The 23,632-nt window shown below is 38.8% G+C and overlaps 1 protein-coding gene across 2 annotated transcripts in view; it reads right to left on the reverse strand.

Annotated features, from left to right (window-relative positions):
- The window catches only part of LOC136869768 (AT-rich interactive domain-containing protein 5B-like), a 377,104-nt gene extending 357,258 nt beyond the window's left edge, over nucleotides 1-19,846 (reverse strand). For both annotated transcript variants that reach the window (XM_067144874.2, XM_067144875.2), the window contains exons 1-2: nucleotides 19,780-19,846; nucleotides 19,306-19,563 (exon numbers count right to left, since the gene is read on the reverse strand). In XM_067144874.2, the coding sequence (XP_067000975.2) occupies nucleotides 19,306-19,563; nucleotides 19,780-19,800 (279 nt within the window). In that variant the 5' untranslated portion in view covers nucleotides 19,801-19,846. The remainder of the gene's footprint in view (nucleotides 1-19,305; nucleotides 19,564-19,779) is intronic.
- Nucleotides 19,847-23,632: the final 3,786 nt, after the last annotated feature.

Genomic DNA, 23,632 nt, shown 5'->3' on the forward strand with positions numbered 1-23,632 from the left:
AAAACAATGACTGTAATAACTTTGGGAAATATTTAGAAAGATCACACTTTCCTCCATACAAAAATGGAGTTTTAATAGCATAGCAATATTCAAATACAAATTTATGAAGATAAGTTCTACAAACGAAATTCTTTTTGACGCAGCGATGGATGCCAGTTAGGTTAATGTTTTGAAATTTGACAAATACTGAACACATATACTAAAGCATATCAACAGAGGTTCTAACCTAATTGGTCAATTGGCACGGGTATTTTTGTTTAAAACCAGTAATTTGCTGTAGGTAGTCATCTGTACAAGGGAAACAACCCATACTTTTAGGGAACAACCTCTTCACACCGATTTTAAATTAGCTCATTGTGTAGGTTTACTTGCCTGAAGTAGTGATGAGACATTCGATTCGTTTTACTGAATCGATTCATTTGATTCCGTTCACGTTACTGAATCGATCCAGTGATCCGAATCACGGCACATTAGTCACCGCTCCTACTGCATCTATGTAGTATGTACTGGTAAGACAGCAGCAACAGCATTCAGTGCTCGCTGCTGCTATCTGGTCTTCATACTATGAACTCCTTCCTTAGAAAAAAATGCTGGTCACTCTAATACTACGAAAGTTTCCGGCGACGCAGGATGGGAAAGGTCTAGGATTAGGAAGGTAGCAGCCATGGCCTTAATTAAGGTACAGCCCTAGGATTTCCTGGTGTAAAAATGGGGAAACTACGGAAAACCATCTTAACGGCTTCCGCCGGTGGGATTCGAACCCACCATCCCCCGAATGCAAGCGCATAACTGCGCGATACTACCCGCACGTCCAACTCGCTAAGTCTTTTTGAAAATATGTACTGTATTTTTCTATCAGCACAGGATTTTTTAAATCCTCATATTTTGTACACGCTACCCGAGATGTACAGTAGCCCACTGGTTTTCTGATTCAACATACTGTTGGTTAAGTTATTGCGTCAGTCGGCTCACTTACTGTCCACATATGATTGAAGTCTTGTGCAACGATGTGACACATGAACTGAGAGAATACCGAGCCGTTCTTCCCAACATAAAACAGGTACTTTTGAGTGGTCATGAGCATGACTCATAGTCATAGGGCAGGCTAGAGTCGAGTTTAATTGTCAAATGTCAACTAAATTATAATAGTAAGATTCATTAAACTAACAAATAGTATAACCCAACAGCCTACCTACTTACTAGCTACTTCAGAATTATGTTTTGAGTACCTATTTAACACTGCAAATGAATCCGTCTATTATTTACACCTCCCCGTAAGAAGAGGACAGTGAATGCAAATGGGTATTATTTTCAAATGAGCTGAGCTCGGGAGTCCATTTAGCATATGATTCTTTCAGTGTACTATGCCTTTGCTGGCAGACCTAGTGTTTACAGTGCACTGTGTCTTCTGGTATGGGCTAGAGCAATTTTGTTATTTTCATTGATCTGTCTCAGCTTTATCCTTGGCTTTGACAAAATGAAGGTGACTGAGGTATGAGTGATGCTAGTAATGCCATTCCTTCTGCAGCCAGTCCCTGTTATGAATGGCGTGAAAATATTGCTCATAGGGTTGGTTGGTGCTTGCATTACAGTGGGCTTGGCAGACTGATATGTAATAGTAACTTCTGGCTCGGTGAGGAAAGCAACGGGAAACTACCTCACTCTTCATTTCCCTAGTACGCCTCTTCAGTGATGCCTAGGCCATCTATGACAGCTGATGGCAGAGGTGTTGAGGATCCATCCAGCCTTCGGGCTGAGGACTAAACATACATACATGACTCACTGTATGTCTCGATGCAGCGGAAGCTCGGCTCTCCACCAGTGTCTAGTGTGCCGATAAGGAACCATGTGTATCTTGTGTCTCAATGAACCGTGCTCGTTCACGATTCTTTCTATGTGCCATGATTCACTGTCTCGCTGCAGCGGAAGCTCGGCTCCCCGTCAACGTCCAGTAAGTGCGCCACTCAGCACTGTCCGCTGGGAGTAAGCTGAATCGTGTGCCATGAGCTCGCCGTTCCTGTGAATCGATTCACTCGGACACTCGAATGAATCGATACACTGCTTCGAATCATGCAATCAGTAGCCAACACTAGCCTGACGTGTCAGAATCATGTTCCCTTGGTGTATAATTGTTATCCTCGTCTTCATTTTCAGAACCCGTGTCTTCCATAGGAATATCCAGTACGGATTCATCGTCTAAATTTCCTACACTTGAATTAGACATGCGTAATATACACGATATGCCTTTGCTGGAGGGATGTAGTGTTTACAGTGCATTATGTCTTCTGGTATGGGCTAGAATAAATTTGTTACTTTCATTGACCTGTCTCAGTCTCATCCTTGGCTTTGACAATATGAAAGTGACCGAGGTATGAGCAATTGTAGTAATACCATTCCTTATGCAGCCAGTCCCTGTCATGAATGGATGAAAATATTGCTCATAGGGTCAGTTGGTGCATGCATTTCAGTGGGCTTGGCAGACTGATATGTAATAGCAACTTCTGGTTCAGTGAGGAGAGCAACGGGAAACTACCTCACTCCTCATTTCCCTAGTATGCCTCTTAAGTGACACCTAGGCTATTTATGACAGCTGTTGGTGGGGTGTCGTCCTAATTGCGAACAGTCCAGATTGCGAACAACTGGGTACCTGAAGGGGATGATTTGGGTTTGACACATATTACTGAGTCCAGATTGCGAACAAGTGGGAAATACCAAGTTGCCCAACCCACTTGACTAGAAATGTTGACTTGGATATGAAAAAAATTCTAATTTGACGGCTTCAGTTGGTACACCAAGTTCTGGTACACACAATTGGAATAGGCTAACGGGTAGTACACAAAAAAATTTAAAAGCATGTAAGAAAAACCCCACTTGTTTCCAAATAAACTGACTATTTCACTTCTTATGGATTATTTTGAAAATAATAATAATAATAATAATAATAATAATAATAATAATAATAATAATAATAATAATAATCAATATTCTAAAGGATAATGCCTTGTCGATGCAATCACTCACTTCTTTCATTGGCATAATAACAATAATACCGGGCGAGTTGGCCCTGCGGTTAGGGGCGCGCGGCTGTGAGCTTACATCCGGGAGATAGTGGGTTCGAATCCACTGTCGGCAGCCCTGAAGATGGTTTTCCGTTGTTTCCCATGTTCACACCTGGCAAGTACTGGGGCTGTACCTTAATTAAGGCCACGGCCGCTTCCTTCCAAATCCTAGGCCTTTCCTATACCATCGTCGCCATAAGATCTATCTGTATCGGTGCGAAGTAAAGCCATTAGCAAAAAAAGAAAATAATAAGAAAAAGAATAACGTATTAATACATTTCCCACTAATCCACCATAAACAACTACCCCTCTAGTTATGTTATACAATAAAACAGATAATCTTCTAAATGGTAAGATTACCTCAAACTAAATTATTAAACATTTCCAATAAGGAAAATATTTTTTTAAATATGGTTAGGTTATCTAAAACATCCCAATGTACCAGTTAATGTTAATACTACTAGAACAAAAATTACATATGAGACTGTTTTGAAAACTGTATCTGTTTTATGTATCTCACATGAACACTAATCTCTTGTTCGCAATCTGGACAAAGTATATTTAGTTGTTCGGAATCTGGACGGTTTTTGCCTTGTTCGCAATCAAGACACATCCGTTGGTGGAGCTGTAGAGGATCAAACCGGCCTCTGGGCTGAATACCCAACATACACACGAGAATGGCACAAACAAGCCTGCCTCTCGAACTCATCCCCTTCCTGTCCACAAGCACGTTCAATTCGCAGCGGAGAGCGAAAGATGATGCACCCTCTGGTTATGTAGGAATGTGGCTGTGTTTTCAAGGTCTTGAAAGAAGAACTCACAACTTACGCTCATAACTCATAACGGATGCGGATATCTACAGGTCGTTTTGCACATTCTAATAGGCAGCTTTTCCGTAACCCGCACACCACAGTGAAGGAGGTCGCATGGTGTCTTATTAAAATAATAATGTTATTAACTTTATGTCCCACTAACTACTTTTATGGATTTCGGAGACCCCGAGTGCCGGAATTTAGTCCCGCAGGAGTTCCGTTACGTGCCAGTAAGTCTACCGACACGAGGCTGAAGTATCTGAGCACCTTCAAATACCACCGGACTGAGCCAGGATCGAACGTGACAAGTAGGGATCAGAAGGCCAGCGCATTAACCGTCTGAACCGCTCATGTTGTGTTGGCTGTGTTTAAACCAATCCATATGAAGCCAAATATTCGAAGAATTGTGGAGAAAAAACAATCACAATAAAAAGCAAAATCGCAGAAAAAGATAGTTTTGAATATTTTCTCTAATTTTTAAAAGATCTATTTCATAATCTATATTTATCTACGTTTCCTTTCCATCACCTGATTCAAAATTGAAGTTAAATATTGCCTTTTTGTCATTACGGTACAGAAGACTATTTATTTATTTGTTAATTTCCGAGCTCGATAGCTGCAATCGCTTAAGTGCGGCCGGTACCCAGTAATCGGGAGATAGTGGGTTCGAATCCCACTGTCGGCAGCACTGAAGATAGTTTTCCGTGGTTTCCCATTTTCACACCGGGCAAATGGTGGGGCTGTACCTTAATTAAGGCCACGGCCGCTTCCTTCCCATTCCTAGGCCTTTCCTATCCCATCGTCGCCATAAGACCTATCTGTGTCGGTGCGACGTAAAGCAAATAACAAAAAAAAAAAGTTAATTATTGACGCAATTTGGAATGACAAATATTTTATTGTAAATGTAAGATACACAGAATATTTATGTTATTAATGTATGATCAATATAATTACAGTTAATAAATGTGAATCTTCATACACAAGTTATCCCCTTCCCATCTCTCTTTCCAGAACAATTTCTAATTATTTATTATTTATACACTTTTTACGTACGTACACATAGTACGCGAACCTTTTCTTGATACCAAGTTCCGATTCAGCACTAGGGAGCTCAGGTATCAAGTAAAGGTTTGCGTACTATACATCCATCTTCATTATAGACCGTTATACATTTCACCGTTCAGTTTGCAAGTACCTGTGTATTTATTAAACCCCGCAACAAACCTCAATTGATAAGAAGCTCTATGACCGCGATCAGTTCCATACGGTACCTCATATCTCTACATCATTAGAAATCGAGATTAGCTATCGTCGTCTTGGTCTCCCTCTAGTTCTCTTACCCTCCATAGCAGAGTCCATTATTCACCTAGGTAACCTATCCTGCTCCATTCGTCTCACATGACCCCACAACCGAAGCCGGTTTATACGTACAGCTTCATCCATCGGGTTCATTCCTAACTTGGCCTTCATCTTCTCATTCCGAGCACTCTCTTGCCATCGTTCCCACCTGTTTGTACCAGCAATCATTCTCGCTACTTGCATGTATGTTACTAACTTATGAATAAGATATACTGAACTTTCACTCCCATAAAGCAAAATTGGACTGAAAAGAGACCGGTGTTCTAAAATATTGCACGCCATTGATTGCAAAGATTTTCTTTGTTAGTTACATAATTATTTAAATGCGTTGAATGCAGAAATGGCTAATATTACTCATGTAAATGTATTTCTTTTTTCTTTGGGAATGCCTTGCGACATTGCCTAGCAACAATGTGATCCCACGCTGCCCAGTATTGCCTCAGAAAGTGGTCGTTGTTAACCGAGGTTTGACACGTTCGCTAGCTCTGGTCTGAAAATATTGCTGGATTTTTAATTTTCTTTCTACGTGCATGTTGTATTTACAGTTATGGCGAAAACTCATGAATCCCATTACCATGATGACATTAGTTTAGAGGAATGAAATTTAGGCTAAGCAATTGTTTAAGTCGCAGGTCCAAGTATGAGCGAGAAGACATGAGACGTAGTGGTACTTCAATAACCGCTGTAGTCACCACGATTTTGAGTGAAAGCATCCAAATGTGCATGCATTATCTCGTACAGATGCTGCATGTCATTTTTTGGGATAGAGTTCCACACCTGTTGCACTTGGTCAGTCAAATCAACAACTGTTAATGCCGTGGCACCCAGTGGGGTCGCAACCGAGTTCGGATTCGAATAGTGCTGGTACTGGAAGACGCTGGATTTGTCGTCCCATAATGTCTACGTTGGGTGACAGCAGCGGTATGAGGATGAACATAATCTTGTTGAAAAAACTTGAATACTGCAAATGAATGGCAACACAACCGGTTCAATCATCAGTCTGACGTACAAATCAGCTGTCAAGGTTCTTGGGATAAAGACGAGAGTGCACATGCTCTCCAGATCAAAACTTCTAGTGTAGGTCCAGTGTGTCGACGCCGCACATAGCTTGCTTCCAAGCTCTCAACTGGCCTCCTCCTTACCAACCAACGGCCATAAACACAAAGACATAAACACAACAGATCTCTACCCAGTCCTTCAATGAGATCTAGCTTGACACCACTGAAGTCGCAGATGAGAGTGATTCGGAGTTAGTAGCATGAACGCTACAGGGCGTCTGGCTCGGAGCTGTCCCTCAAGTAATCGTTTTGTTACAGTTCGATGTGTCACTCTGGTGCCAACTGAAGTTCTAGTGGTTACTGCAGATGGTATACGATCTACCGTAACAATGGGGCGAATACAGCGGCCTTCCCTCTCTGTAGTAACCCGTGTGCGGCCGGACCCCGGTCTTCCTGAGACAGTGCCTTCCCGTGACCACTGTTGCCAACCCCGATTAACTGTGGATACATCCCTGCCAAGTCTTTCTGCAATATTGCGGAAAGAACATACATCTTCTCGCAGAATTATTACACGGCCTCGTTACAACTATGTAAGCTGCTGATACTGCCTTCTCCGTCTCCTTAAAGGCATGCTTGACTCACATATACCTCACAACGTAAACAGCGGATGATGACTCTCACGAAGTCATAGTGGCGTTACTAGTAGCAGTAGCGGCGATTGGGAGTTAAAAGTGGAAGGGGGGGGGGGGCAAAAAATGTACAGACAACAAAAAGTACCCGGGTTAGCGGGATATAGCAGGCGGTAGGGGGGTGGGGGACGGCGTGGTATATGCATGAAAACTGAAAAAAAAAAAAAAGGGCAACAACGTGGTCAGTTTTTTTAATGCTCTCTGAGCTAATTTCCACAGTGAAGTAAAGGTTTCACCATCTTAAGTGCGGTAATACTAGTTTTTGAGATTTTAATTCAATACTAGACTATAAAATAAAACTTTCACCAAAAGAACAATATATATTACAATTTAATAGAAGTACGGCGTGTTATGCAATTAAAAATCATTTAGTATTTGACTATACACTAAGAAACTAACAGACAGTAAAGACTCTGCCAGACAGACGAATGCGAGCGGCAAGTCAGTGAATCATACCTCAGTGTCCACGATATTGGCAAAAAAATATACCCCCGCTACCCTTTCTTACAGCACATGCAAAGTGTCCACTACTTGTGGCGCTATGATCGGTTAGTCACGACGAACATTTGCTGTGTATTTCCGCAAATAATTAAAGAAAATAGAAGTAAATAATTAGCTGATAAGACAACAGGACTTGTAGAAATTGCTTTTTTTTAAATAATTCCTATATTCCTAGTTTCAGCCGGCTAAAATGGAATAAAAATATGTTTTCTCCACGAAGTGTGGAGGGGGAGGGGAGGACTACCTCTTCTCGCCACTACCGATTACTACCACTCTTTGTCGACTAGCGCGCAAATCTAAATAGGAGTCATTTTTTGGACGTGCAAACACGCCTCCGGAATTTCGTTTATCTAGCACAACTCCTCCTTGGTAATGGGATTTCATTTTTCGCCGGTGTATATCAGGCTCTTGTCTCTTATTAATATTATCAAAGAGAGTAGGGAGACCGATTAGAAAGGACCGTTGGACTATTGTGTACTGGGTGTGGGTAATGTGGAGAAGGTCTTTGACTCTGGTGGAGCGGGAAGAATCGCGCAGAGTGAGACAAGATATTCCGAGCGGTAATACCCATTTAAGATTCCGTGGAGGAAACTCAGGTCAGCTGCTGTCACGTAACGCACAGCGGTGTTACATCTATCGCCGCTAATACCTGCAACGTAGACTGATTTCTACGCTTGGGGTGTCTATCCTTCATAATGGCAGCGAAGGAAAAAGAACATTACTCTGTCTAACAGGTTAATATTGGAGGGGGAGGTGGTTGTCCAAATCACAAAGCAGTAGTTCAAGAGAGGTTGAATGATCGTGAGCGGAGGAATCAGAAATGTCTGTAAGACTGTAGAGAATTCCTAGTAATTTCATACCCATGGCTGTATGCGTTTCTTCATTGTAATTTAGTATCGAATATTACTTGTAAGCCCCACCGTCGTGGAACTCTGGTGATTGGCTCGTCGAAAAGGTAATGCGACGTCAGTAGACGAGGCGTATGTAGGGTTATGACAGCTGTGGTTTTATGGTCAGGTGGCTGCAATTTTTTAAATTGGGAATGTTTCCTAGTTACGGTACCAGTTCGAGAGGACGATGAGTCAGGATTCCTGATTATTATATATCTTGCAGTCATCATCAAATTTGTCGACATTAACTGTTTCGTTGAATTTTGACGGCAAATCGTCCACAAACAAAGAAAAAGTATCGGACCAAGAGGATGATGTGCCTGATAATACTACTCTCTGTCAACGGTTATGTAAGAAGCCAAGAATAAAAAGCCAGAAGACTGGCGAGTATGAATCATTTGGAGAGTTTGCGGATGAGATTCGAAAGCTTTCGGAATGTCTACGTATCAGATATCTAGCTGCAATGGCATATGATCAAAAGTACGGAGGGGTCAGGTTTGTTAGATAAGAGTCACCTGGTATAAAACAGGCTGTTTGGTTGAGATATAGGGCGACGTAAAAGTGCACAACTTTTTCAAAGGATATTTTGAGGATAACAGAAATTGTTTTGGTAAGATGAAACATTCAATTTGTTGCCTGATTGAAGCAGTGGAAAAATATCTGCCTGTTTCCAGGTCGTACGGAAAATAGCCCATGGCAAAACATACCGTACGTTAAATATTTTAGAAAATATTTCTCAAGAAATAAGGACCTAGAGCGTCAGCACCGATAGCTTTATTGGCGCGATGAGTGCTTTGAACTTCACTTGATGTGGTAGTTATACTCGAAACGGTTGTTTGAAACTGTACAACGGGAGGCAGTGGTTGGTTCTGTGAAGGAATGAAGAAGTTGGAGGGAAAAAATACCTGTTGAACATTTCATTGCTATCGGCGCTGTTTGCTGTTCATTGAGGAGAAACTCATTTATGCAATAAGGATGTTTATCTTCACAGTTTCTTCGTAATCCTTTTACGTGGATTCTATTTAAACGTGAAGGAACATAGTTTTTAATTTTTCATATAACATCAACTGAATTAATTACATACATACATAATCATTATAGACTGTTATGCCTTTCAGCGTTCAGTCTGCAAGCCTCTGCGAATTTACTAAACGTCGCCACAATCCTCGATTTGCAACTAGTGTTGTGGCCTCATTTAGTTCTTTAAATAATTTGATGTATTTATTTGTTTCTAGTATAGACACGTAATTGCGTATAACCAGCGTTCGTCACTAGGATTGCCATGCTTGCCGAAAACCTCTTGCAATAACCAGCGGCTATTGATCACCCAAAGAAGTTTCATTGCAAGCCGTGTTTTTTTAAACTGCAGCCACAAATTACTATTTTTCAAAGTAAGTAAATATTTTCGTGGCAGAATGGGGACCGATGACCTTGATGTTAGGCCCCTTTAAACAACAAGCATCATCAGCATCATTTAACGGCAGAATGACTATCACCACTGTTTATAATGTCTTCACTGATCATCCTATTAAATTTCATTGCACTCTGTCTGGCCCAACACGGACAGTTCCCTCGTCAGTGTAGACATTCCCTCCTTTAAAAAACGAAAAGAAACCCACCATAGCCGGTATACACCTTTATTGGATTCTTGCCTTCCTGAAGATGGTGTTCTTCAATTTACTTTTTTTCTATTTCCCTCTTCGATCTGATGAAAAAATCTCCATTATTTCGAAAGACATGTTTGTAAATGTCCATGTATGTCACTTGCGACAGTCCACTCGGTCATTTACTTTTTGGTTTATTTTCCATAACTTTTAGTTTTACACATACAGTATTTATCAAATTTCAAAAACTACTAAAGATATTCACCCTAAATTTTGCACAGTAAAGTATTTTATTTATGTAAACAACATGCTCTAGGATAAGGTTACCAGACGTACCCGTTTTCTGGACACAGTCTCCGGATTTTATTTTTTGTCCCCGGAAGAAATATCCCTGGAACGACCCCGGATATTAATTAACTTGTCTCCAGAAATCCGCGTATTGTAGTCATTATTAGTATAGCTTTACTTGAACAATAACAGTCTATAACGTTTTAACTTGTCATTTTTATAAAAATCCACTAGTAGAATTTCGAACTTATAGTGTGCATTCAGTGTGCTCTCTGGCTGCAATATCTTTGGACTATTCCTTGCAATCATGTCCAACGCACGTTCTGGATACAAGTGAATGTCAGTTCTGCATTTCTTTTAGCTTGCAGCAGTTCACGGCATCTGTGAACACACGGTACACCTACATGGTGAGGAAAGTCATTAGAATAGTTTACATAGTTGGAAACGTACAAAAAAACACAAAAAAAACCGTGTTAAGCGGATGAAGGAGGTGTAAATGAATCTGTTTCAGTTTGTTCTTTATGCCGAACATTCTTTAATGTCCAGAACGACGGGAAAGGTTCTGTTGTAGAGCACACGAGAACAGGAAGTTCTTCGAGTCATGAAAATGGTAACGTGAAGCGAGTAAATAAGAGTAGGCAGAATTAATATTTTTAGAACGGTATGCAAGTAGAATGAGTGTCTTCATTCTTTAAATGTGTATGAAACTATGTAACTGAATGACAAACTAACATTCAGCACAGTACAGAAATGGATTTTACTTGTGGTTGTTTCTGCCCGGACCGGTCTAGAAAGCCAAGAATAACGGCCGAGAGGATTCGTTGTGCTGACCACACAACACCTCGTAATCTGCAGGCCTTCGGGCTGAGCAGCGGTCGCTTGGTAGGACAAGGCCCTTCAAGGGCTGTAGTGCCATGGGGTTTGGTTTTTATCTGCCCGGAAAAAAGAAAAGGAAAAGAAAACCAACTGGTACCGGTAACCTTACTCTTGGATCTTCTTTGACACGAGTATCGTAACTGAACTTTTGACGGAGGATACAGGTAGGTCCACAGTTCCGAAATCGTGCCTGAGCCGTATATTGATACGTATGGATTCTGGTGTCGGGAGTGTCGGCTAGCCCGGTGCAGGTCTTTCTATTCGACTGCCATGGGCGACCTGCACATCCGGATGGTAGATGGCAATGAGGTAGGGGGAGGGTGAAATTCAGTGTCGGCACATAGCCTACTCCTTGTCGAATATTACCAAGGGGTTCTGCTCAAGGCATAACGTCTCCATCCGACGGACCAGTGAGCGCTACACGAACGTGAACATTTTAAAATCAAAATAATTTCTAGGAAAAACGTGCGGGGACTGTGTTCAATGTCTTATTTTAAAGATGGACGAGTGTATTTAGCAACTAAAGTCCAGTGACGCAATAGTACAGCCATCCAGAGCAGACGTTCTCGGACGCCTGCTGAGGCTAGCCCAGTGGGGTCGGGGTGGTGTGACGTAAATGCGGGCAGTTTTACGTAGCAAGCATAAGTCACAGTGAAGCGAGAGAGCGAATGCACTTTGCAGGAAAAGAACGGTGACGTTAGATTGTCATTACGAAGCTCCCCTCCACTACTTACTCAGCGAAATACTGAATGGGACACAGTATAAAAAAACAAAACTAAAAAAACGCTATAATCGCAAGAAAAACTAACCTTTTCAAGATATTCCTGTTTGATTTATACTGCGCTCGATGTAAACAGTCAATTTTCTTTTCTTATATTTACAAAGGTACATGGTTTAAGCACACAAGCTACGATTTTTAATTCCCTGTATGGAAATGGCAGTATTCTAATTTCTTAAAAAGTAAAATTCCTGTTATTCACTCAGCGAAAAGTAATATATTAACATAATTTAACAAGTTTACTGCTTGATTTTGCACAGTGTTGTTTCTTATTTGAATTTCCCTCTTCACTGAATTTGAAAATAGTATTAAAAACTGATCAGGCGTCCGAGGGAGTTTCATATCAAGTGAGGGTATAGATATTTACTATCCAAGATTGAAGTACAACAACAATGTATCTACCAAACTTATGTGCAGTATGTCTTCAAATAAATAACCTAACTGATGTTATTCCCAGTAAGCATAATTGTATTTTTGGTGAGTTTATCAGATAATTAGAACTGTTACTAAAGCACCTCTTAAAATGTAATAGTGAAAATTGTAATTCATTATGTACATTACAAAAATATTTGAGGTTGTAGGAGTCTAAAATGGAAAATCAGCAGCACTAAGCAAGAGTAGGGAATGTGCCCCTTCTGACCTAAAAGTCTGAGATAGATATGGAAGATAATGTTAGACCAACGACATTAAAGATATATAGACTGCTAAACATACTCGTTACAGCGCCCCTGGTTGAAGCACAGCGAACTAACTTTTGCCTACAACTGTCATGGCGGCTGCCACTTCTTGGTCTTGACAGTTAGCCCTTATCAGTTCAATGAACTGATGAGATTATACGTTATTGCAAATTAAAGATATATTTAAGAATAAACACGACATTTTCAAACATGCTTAATGTTGAATTGATGTTATAATTAAATAAGCGCAGTGAATTTGGTGAGCATTTGCTTGGTTAAAACGAGAAATACGTATGTAGAAGAATGGATAATGCGGCGTCATGCACAAACAATAAAGTCATTCACTACAGAAAGACATGTTACACGTACAGCAGTTCATTGAGGAATTCACACGCGTAGAGAAAGATACCCTGCCTTTTCATGACATACCTTCAGTGTCATTCTGGTATAATTTTTGAATTTTGCTTCTTTGTCTGGTTTGTTACGTTTTATGCTTTTTGCTACTTATGACTACTTTCTAAGAACTGCTGTGCGACATGTAGCACAGACGTCCGTTGGTTGCGGTGTGCAATATCTCTACGCCATCCTCTGTCTGTCGTAAGGGGCCACTAAATGGGATAACCCCAGATTCTAAAGTTGAGAACACCTGACCCCTGGTTGAGTGTAGCATTCCTTCCACATACGGTATCCTACCAGGTTTACCACTTTAATATTTCTACCGGACCTCTCTTGGTCAAACCTCGCCTGACTTCATTCGACTGAATTTATTTATTTATTTATTTATTTATTTTAAGCTTGCACACCTTCTCAAAGACCGTACTCCATCACACAACAACTTCTGCAGAGCCTTTCTATGGCAGATTCAGAGGAAATAAGCATATGTTTTGCCTACAAGTGTCATGGCTGCCAGTGGTTCAAGTAGATTCAAAGATGGCCATCAGATTAGCAGTCTATATTTTTAATGTCCTTGTGTTAGACACAGTCATTATCATCGGTGCAGTGCAGGATGGTGTGTCCAGAGTAGTGATGGGCATATCGAATGTTTCCTGCTATCGATTGTTAAACGATAGTCCAGGAGAACAACCGAATGTTTTTATTCGATAGTTTTCATTCGGTTTCCGAATTGCTGACATTCGTTACGGTAGTTACTAATTACTGCAATATGCATGCTTTTTACAGTGTACGGTCTTATATTTACTCTGATCCTTGCAATTTCGGCTCCCACAAGATCTGTGCTAATCATTCGGAACAATTTATAGAATACTCATTATTAACATTATGGACACTGGGACCACATAGGCCTACTTATTTTAATATGAAATATTTAATGGTGCACTGTCAGTTTTAGGTTAGGCAATCTCTCTTCGTAGGAGGAAGTACAGTAAAATACATTTTTATTTATTTAAAAAATTGCATTTTAACATGAAAAAATACAACCAAACCGCGAACTAAATGAAACACACATGTAATAGAGCAATAAGCATTTATATGTGCAGTCACTAATAATATGTCGTGGTAAAAAGTACATAAAATAGCTAGATCAAATGTTTTCATTCTGTGCACATAGAACAGGTTAGGATAACTAAAACAATATGTTAAACTTGCAGTATAATTAATCAGACACTTAGGCTACCACTGTCTTCCTATAATCAAAGATTTTTGTTCAGGAATATTAAAAGATCTAAATGTTTTGCTTTCAGCCTGTTTCTTCTTTCACTCATCTGGACAGCTTTCGAAAATATTATTCCTGCTGGAACAGATATTGCAGGAACTGTGAGATATTTCTGTGACAATATGTATAAGAGTTCCATGGCAGATTTGTGTGTCTTCCAGAATTCTGCTGGACTGCTTTTTTTGCCCATGTAATGGAGAGAATAATATTTACGGACCATCATTGGATAATGTTTAAAATTCGCGCGCGATAGTTGCTCTCCTAAACCGTAATACTATTGCATTGGTTCCTATCGTTTCCTTAACATTTGACTTACGTACTATCGTTTTGAGCGAAGTGCAGGAGAATTCAGTATCATATAGACCGAATGAAACATCGAATGTTGTTGAAAACAATCGAATGAAACGGTAGTTTGAGACTATCGAATAATTCGATAGTTTTCATTCGGAATGCCCATCGCTAGTCCAGAGTCTCAAATTCCTGCCGAAGTACGTAAATTGCAATGAACATAAATAACTTATTTCTTAGAACGTAAATTGAAAATGACGTGCATTTCTGTCCTCTTTCTTTCATTATTTTCTGCCCCCGTTTCAAACTCGCGTATCGCCGCAGAGACCGAAGGTGATTGGGAGAATTTCGCCCACGACTTATGACGTAACCACAAAGTCATAGAGCATACGCTCATCGCCTGCCTGCTCGCCCGTTAAACGATGCTAGACACCCGCGGGACGAAATGCCCAGCGTGAGCATTAAAACCGGGCGAGTTGGCCGTGCGGTGAGAGTCGCGGAGCTGTGAGCTTGCATCCGGGAGATAGTGGTTTGTACTGCTAATTGCGGATAGCCCCAGTCATAAGACATATTAATGTTAAAAATTCTTAAGGAGCATCACAAAAATCTACAGTAAGTTTAAGTTATGTATTTAAATCATATCAGCAAAAGAATCTTGCAAATATTCAATGAACTGTACAAAAGTACAGGTAATCACTATGTTTAATCTTAATATTATTTCATATATATAATGTTTGAAGTAGCATTTGTAGTTACCGAGCTATTAACAAAGTATCTGAACACCAGCCAAGCCTGAGCCATTCACTCCGGCTTGAATTTTACTCAATTTAAGCCAAGGAAAGGTGTATCTCCCACCTTAAGGTAGTTTACATGTGAAAAGTCCGTTAGGATAACTTTACAAGGACAAAATTCTGACACTACTGTACTGTACTACTATAGGCCCTAATACAGATCTGTATCCTCCCATTCCTCGAGGTCACGCAGCTCTTTTCAGCCACAGCACCAAGGGAGGTGAGCTGCATGTACCTTTTCAACCACAAATCAGCTTGCCCAGCCAGTCTCTGAGGTCGGAAGCTAATAACGTTAAAGATTACACTAAGCAAGTGGACACTGTCAGTCATGACCAACAGTATTGTTATAGGAACGTTAAACAGGTAGCTCGGACGGTAGAGCGCTGGCCTTCTGAGCCCAACTTGACAGATTCGATCCCGTGGTATTTGGAGGTGCTCAGATACTCGGCCTCTTGTCGGTAGATTTACTTTCACGTTCCGGCACCTCCGAAAACCGTAAAAATAGTTTAGTGCGACATCAATATTATTATTATTATTAACTCGTGCTCATAACATTCAAGTATACTATAAACGAAGCGCCCTCTACACTTCCCTTTATAATCATCAAATGAGATCGAGTATTAGTGAAGGCCACTGAACAAATCTAAATGTCATGGCTCACAAGGAAATTATAGCACTGTAATTCAAGTTTGGGCAATCTTCTAGTTACTATGGCGGATAAATGAAATGGCGTATGGCTTTTAGTGCCGGGAGTGTCCGAGGACAAGTTCGGCTCGCCAGGTGCAGGTCTTTTGAATTGACTCCCGTAGGCGACCTGCGCGTCGTGATGAGGATGAAATGATGATGAAGACGACACATACACCCAGCCCCCGTGCCAGCGAAATTAACCAATTATGGTTAAAATTCCCGACCCTGCCGGGAATCGAACCCGGGACCCCTGTGACCAAAGGCCAGCACGCTAACCATTTACCCATGGAGCCGGACTATGGCAGATAAAAAGAACGTCTACAGGATACCGGTTAATTTCCAATTGAACATTTACTAAAAATTACATTAAAAAGCTATTTTCGTATTACAGTGAAAAATGTAGGATTACAAAAGCCTCGCAATATAAACATGTAATGAAATGTCGTATGGCTTTTAGTGCCGGGATATCCCAGACGGGTTCGGCTCGCCAGGTGCAGGTCTTTCTATTTGACACCCGTAGGTGACCTGCGCGTCGTGATGAGGATGAAATGATGATGAAGACAGCACACACACCCAGCCCCCGTGCCATTGGAATTAACCAATTAAGGTTAAAATCCCCGACCCGGCCGGGAATCGAACCCGGGACCCTCTGAACCGAAGGCCAGTACGCTGACCGTTCAGCCAACGAGTCGGACATATAAACATGTATTCATGGCATACGAATAATGGTTACTTCCATTGTAGTTCTAGGCAGCACAAGGTTTCTTCCATACTACTTCAAAGAAATAAATAACAGCTTCCTCTCTACTTGACTCGGTAAGCTGTGGGAATAGCTATTTACAGCCATGTTCATAAGAGCTTCAGTTGAGGAAAGACGATATTTGGCGCAGGTTTTAAACTTCGCGGTATATGCCCGAATCTCGCCAATACATATCTTCAATTAAAACACGCAATCACCACTAACTTATACTATATGAAATGAATATCCATGCAACTAAAAATAAATATAAAAATAATAGTTCAATACGCGTTTTAATTGCATTTCGTGAAACTTAAACTCATGTCAAAAAATTCCAAGTGTGCTGACAAGGGCAAGATCTACACTGCACGCTTGTCACTGCAATTTACAGAATTGAACATATCTCACCAACAGAAATTTAATTAAAAACTGCGAATAATGCAGCATATGGAAAATCAATAAATCGGTACATATTTTAAACATTTTAAGTGTAACGATGATGTGATCGTTCAAAGTTGTTGGACATTTACATTCTCATGATAATATGAACGTTCAATAATATGAGCGTTCGATAATCATTCCGCAGAATTTTGATTGCTAATACTATAAAGGTGCGTTAATTGCTTTAAAAAATTGTTCAGTACACCTGACATATTTTTGAAGGTGTGAAAGCTATCAACTGAAACAATCAACATACGACTAAATGACAAGAATGAATATCATCTAGTGTGACAATGTAAAGATGTAAGCTAGCAATATTGTTAATATAATAGCATAAATAAAGGCAAGACAAATTTTTAATATGGCTTTTATAACCACTTATTTCAGAATGAAAAGTATTTGATCAACCACAAGTATACATCGATGCAACGAAATTCTTGTTTATGAATCGACTAATGAACGTTCAGCATAAATAAAGAACTAGGCCTATTTCTGTGGTTAAAGGTGGTAGGAGAAATGAAATAAAATGTACATCTGCATAGCAGAAAATGGCCCTGCTTCTTAAAGTACTGTATACCGTTTACATGCCTTGCACGTTTTAATACTGATCTGTTTATCGTAGTGAGGAGTATAGTAGTTTCGAGAAGAAATTCATTGTATCTATTTTTTTCTATCGTCATTAATTAGAAGATGAAACGCTTGGAGTGACAATTACTTTGTAATGTGATATAGATGGTGTGTGTGTGTATATATATATATGTTGGTTCATATCGATCCCGCTGAAAGACAGGAGTCGCTCGGCTGATATTCTAGAATAGAAACAAGGTTTTACAAGCTGTTTTAGTTCAAATGTTTCGCACATACATAGATGACCTATCTCAACGGCAATGAAAATAGGGAAGTACCTAACAGTACGATATCAGCAGACATATATTTAAACTGAAGGAGACATTCAAAGCTATTAGCTAAGCGACTAGAAAACTAGTATCTGGAAGTTAATTTGGATGATAAAAAGGAGAAATGAATAGAACCAGTGCAACGCGTGAAAACAGAATATCAACCAAATACTTCGAAATCAAGAGGCTAAATAATAATGAAGAACCTCAATCGCGCGATAGTATTCCCTGCAGCCAATACATCAAGTTTTCATTAAACATGGAAACCAAGAGTTCGTACCCCGCTTCTGTTAAATAATTCCATAAAGTTTAATTTATTATCGCTTCAGGAAATAAAAAAAATCCAAATGACTGAATGCAAGGGGTGGAGCGGACGGGGAAGGAGTCGCTTTTATCCCTTTTGACATGAATCACATCACGTCTGCTGCCGAATGGCACAATGCCCCTTGTGTAATACACTCTGCAGCAGTGGTGAGGAGTTTAACGGGAGGAGGGGACACGCCGGAGGGGAAGGGATAAAAAAAAAAAAAAGATTAGAAAAACTGATGTAATTCTTGGCATAGAGAGAATTCAATGCAACTTGGGCTAATACGCTGCTAATAAAGTTTACTACTAATCACTCCTCTAATAGTTTGGATTAAGCCCAGCAGAAAAATTGCGAGAATATCGTGATCTTTCACCAAATCAAGCTACTTCACTCTCAAATAATTCTCATTTTGTCCATATAATGTACAATATTACAGTTAGGATAATTTCCCTCCTGCTACAAACAGCATTCTTTCCACTGGAAACAAAGATCCCAAAAATAAGTTAATAAAAATAAATACGCTCTCTTCACGAGAATACATATCTACCTATCTCAAGGCCAACATGTTTCGCTTCAGCGCATAGCTACGTTCTGTACTATTATGAGCTCCGGGCCCAGTTATGCCGTAATTGATAAATCAATATCGTATTCAAGTCGCATTTAACAATTGTTAATACACGCGGAAGAAATAATTTATCAGTAAGTAATTGAATATTGTTGTAAATTATAATACTGAAACAATGTTACATACAGTATGTCAGGACCAGGAAGACCATCAATAAATTAACAATATAAATTTTAAGAAAATTTAAATACACATGAAAATAGTTTAATTAAAAATAAGCTAATGAACTACTGTGATTTTATTTTAATAGCACATTTTACCTATAAAAGAAATATTAATTCATGAGAATGAATATTAATTAAAAGCTATTAATTTTAATCGTACTCACCTCTCCATGATCATCACTTCTACCCTCAGGTGTATTTTCTGGCAGGAAATATAACCGTAAGCTTGCCAATACTTGTTCGCTATTTTTGTCTATCCACAATAACTGGAGTTCTCCTATGCTCATTAGGTCCGAATCACTCCATAATTTCACAAAGAAAAAATCACTCAACGCTAATATCTTGTGTTTCCCGTTTTTACGATATTTAAACGCTTTATAGAACGTATATGGTCCGTGATGGCCACATGGTGCACCAATAAGCTGAAATTAAAATAATGACAATCAGCTATAAATACATTCTGCTTATGTATTCAAATTTTGGGACGCACTTTCCTACCATTCGTATAATGGGTTACAATGGTTCACTACATTACAAATAAATAACATCTATATCTCCTGTAAACGACACTTATATTGAATGAATTTGTTAAGTTCAGTTACAAAATGATTGATATTTACTGTGAATAATTTACGTACCTCAATCTTGTTGTTATCCATTATAAAATCGAAAGAAATCACTGAGCTCACACAGCACGCCACTGAACATCAGTCTACTTTGTATTTACTCTAATTATGTGACGTCACCGATACAGTGTTTCCTACCCATGATGCGTTGTGCGGGAAAGAAAATAATGGCGGATATATCCTTCACATGTGATTCCGGTGTGTTAAAAAATATGTAATATAATTTATATTATTTTGTTCTTCCGCGTGTATGTTTTGTGAGTTTATTAGTGCAGAGAATAATGAAAGACTGCAATAATGATCGAATTAGAAAATAATTTTACTCCGTCTGAAATGTATGAAATTTGAAGTGACGTCTTATACTGTGTTAGTTGTTGGCCACATATGAGCTACCTGATTTTGTATAGAAATAAAAGTGATTATCTTTGTCCGCCAGATATGGTTCGATATTTCTCAGTCATTATGTATTTTCCCCCCTTTTTTTGGTTATGAGCTAGCATATTATGTAGCATTGTTTTACGAAAGTTTCCAAGTAGTTGATTTTTCATCATCCAGTAAAGGTTTTTTCTTGTAAGTTTTATTCTAAAATACCTATAAACGATTACATTTTATCAAAGTGTTATAAATGATTTTTAGCAGAGAGCTTGCAGGTTAATGTAAAGACACTTCATTCTTGGTGCAAATGTTGAACTAGTTAGACCTTTGTATCAGTTTGGATATTAGCCTAAATATCTTTCGAGTGTTACAGTAGTGATCAGTGTGAATATGTAGGTAATATCATCTCTAATAGTTCACTGGAAAATTAGTAGAATGTCGTGTCGTGTCGTGTCATGTCATGTGGCAGGTGAACTAACTCTTTCAATCCTTTCTTCAGTTTCATTTTACATTCCATTGTAAGAATTACAACTGTCAGGACATGATCTGTCAGTTTAATGCTTCTATTATGGGAATGTGACAGTGACTTTTTATTTGTTGCTCATCTAGGTTGGTGTTGCAAACCATATCGATCCTTCTACAATTCAGAATGTTAAATGTGTGACTCGTCTCTTTTTGGCCAAAATCTAGCAAATCTTATTTGAATTTCTTCAGGTTATTTTAAGAGTTATTTGACATTATCAACAGTGATTGACAGGTTTTGACAATTGACACTTGACTGTATCAATGTTGACTACATTACAACCTAAATAACATCTATCCATATCTTCTGTAAACGACACTTATACTGAATGAATTTATGTTCAATTACAAAATTATTGATATTTACTGTGAATTATTTATGTACCTCAACCTTATTGTTATCCATTATCAAATCTAAAGAAATCACTGAGCTTACACAGCATGCCACTGTATATCAGTCTGCTCTCTAATTATGTGAAGCAGGACTTAATTCTCTACTTGTTTCTACTTCAACATTGCCCTTACTTATTGAAATCTGCTGCTTCTAATATGTACCTTGGTGTAATTACAGGAGTTGTGGTTCATGCCCACGTCGTGTACCATATTCAGAGTCCTCTTTCAACTAGTTTCTTCGTAACATCATTATATTTAAGCCCAATCTGAAGTGAATGGAAAATATACTACTACCATTCTCTTTCCATCTCCATTGATGATACATATTGGTAGCAATCCATTTACACTCCTGTGCACTGTAGTATAATTTACAAACATTTTTAGAGATGCTCTAAAAAAATCTACGTGTTAAATTATTATGTTATTATCTTATGTATTCTAAAATACTTGCACTGGCCTATTTGTTGTTCTAATCTGAAACTAACTTGATGATCGTTATCCTCCAGGTCTGCTTTGTGAATATTATACTGCATATGTTTCCTGAATGGGGACTATGTCTTTCACCGAGTTACAGTTTAAGCAGTGTATTACTGCGTCTTTTATTTGTGCATTGGTACACTCACAACTGTCTTCCTATGTGTCGTAGGATGCACCTTTATTGGGGCTGATAACGCTGTTGTTTTCCTCCTTAATACAAGTCTCTGAATGACATAGACTTACTTAACTTAGGCCTGTACAAGAGGCAGACGGAAAGGAATAGGTAATGAAAGAAGAAATTAAGGTCAAGGGAGAAGATATGTAAATAAAGAAATTCTTACCATTGTGATGCCATGTTTGGCGATATTTGTTATCAAATAAGACACTTTTGGTTTCTCTATACCATTATTTGCATTAGACATACTTTTAATTATTATTGACATTTTTGTTAATTTAGAAGAAATAGAAAGATTATTTGTCTACATTGCATACCTATCTAGATTTATCCACTTAGGCTACATATTTTAAATCCCACATGCTGTTACATCTGAGCAGTAAGGAGTGGTGCAGGGAGCTTGAAACGTGAATATTAATTTTATGTACCCAATGAGCGAATAAGACAAAAGTTACATGTAGGGCTACCGGTATATCTTCATAACTACTTAATAACTTTTTCATATTCTTTTACTGTTGGGTGGATCAAACATTTGATTTTTTCCCTAATTTTCCCCTAAAATCTGTTTCATTGAATGAAAAAATCTCTTCATAGAGCAGGACTAAAAGATCTTGAATGAAATGTTATAATTTATGCTTATCGGGTTGAAAACTTAAATGAGATGACTTTACAAAAGAAGTTTGTTGAACTCTCGGATGGTGGACACCAAAAAATATATAGAATGTTCAGTGTCATGATGAACGCTTGGTAACAGAGTCATCAAAACTACGATGTTGAATTCATGTGGAATATGTGGAATGTTATGTTATTGGCCCTCTTTTGGTGTATATGTCAAGTGAAATAAGGTATAAAGGGTTAGAATGAGTTCAAGTATGCGTATTAATTTATGGTTGAGTGTTTACACATAAATATCACTGTTGGTCAAGATTAATTTCCTGTGAATGGCCCACTGTTTGAGAGTTTTACCCAAAAGTTCAGGCCAACTTGCCCGGTTTTCTATGTGTTTAAGACCCTACATTTACCTACTGTCAGCTTGTGAAAATTTAAATTTATAATTCCATCTTTACAATACTGTAATTATCTTTATTAGTAAGACTACAAGACGCAAGTTGAACTTGGTCATGTTGTTGACAGTGTGGGCCTCCTTGCCCGTCCTGTGCCGTTCACCTCACATCAAGTGTTGAAGTGTTTGCGTCATTCAGCATAAGTCCACCTTTCTTCAACTCATTTTAACGTGGCATCAGTATTATACTATTTTATGTACACATTCAAGAACATGCACATTATGTTCACAATTTCAGAATAATTTTATTTTAATTTGCACAGCTACTCATGCTGTTTTATACAGGGTCTATTTTTTAGGTGGCTCCGCAGTACCACTCAGAGTAATGTCTCTCAGCAAATGAGTCACCCGGCTATCGCCTTCCGTGCGTGTTCTCCTGATACATGGAACAAGCCATAAAAAAGACCCTGAATTTGTATAATTCCATGCATGTAAGAACATTTTAACCTGGGCAATAACTGGACTTCATGGTTCATATCATGTTCATGTTGTGCTATTTTAAGATTCAAGATTCAAGACTTTTTACTCACTGATTTTAATGTGTCCTTACCATATTTCCAATGATTTTATGTGTGACTGAAGATGTCCCATAAGAGGACGAAACATGTATCACCAATATAGTTTAATGTAGTCCTACTAATAAAGACGATTACAGTATTGTAAAGGTGGAATTATAAATTAAAATTTTCACATGTTGATACTTTTTGACAGTACAGGCTCAAATATAAAATTTATCACGTACAATTTATCTACTGTGACGTATGATTTTTTGTACAGCAAGCGTTAGTATCAGTTGCCCAGTGTGTCATCCATTTAAAGCGCATTGGACATCAGAGGAGGATGAAGAATTCTGATTCTGT

Source organism: Anabrus simplex, chromosome 1, assembly GCF_040414725.1.
Source record: "Anabrus simplex isolate iqAnaSimp1 chromosome 1, ASM4041472v1, whole genome shotgun sequence".
Lineage (NCBI taxonomy): Eukaryota > Metazoa > Arthropoda > Insecta > Orthoptera > Tettigoniidae > Anabrus > Anabrus simplex.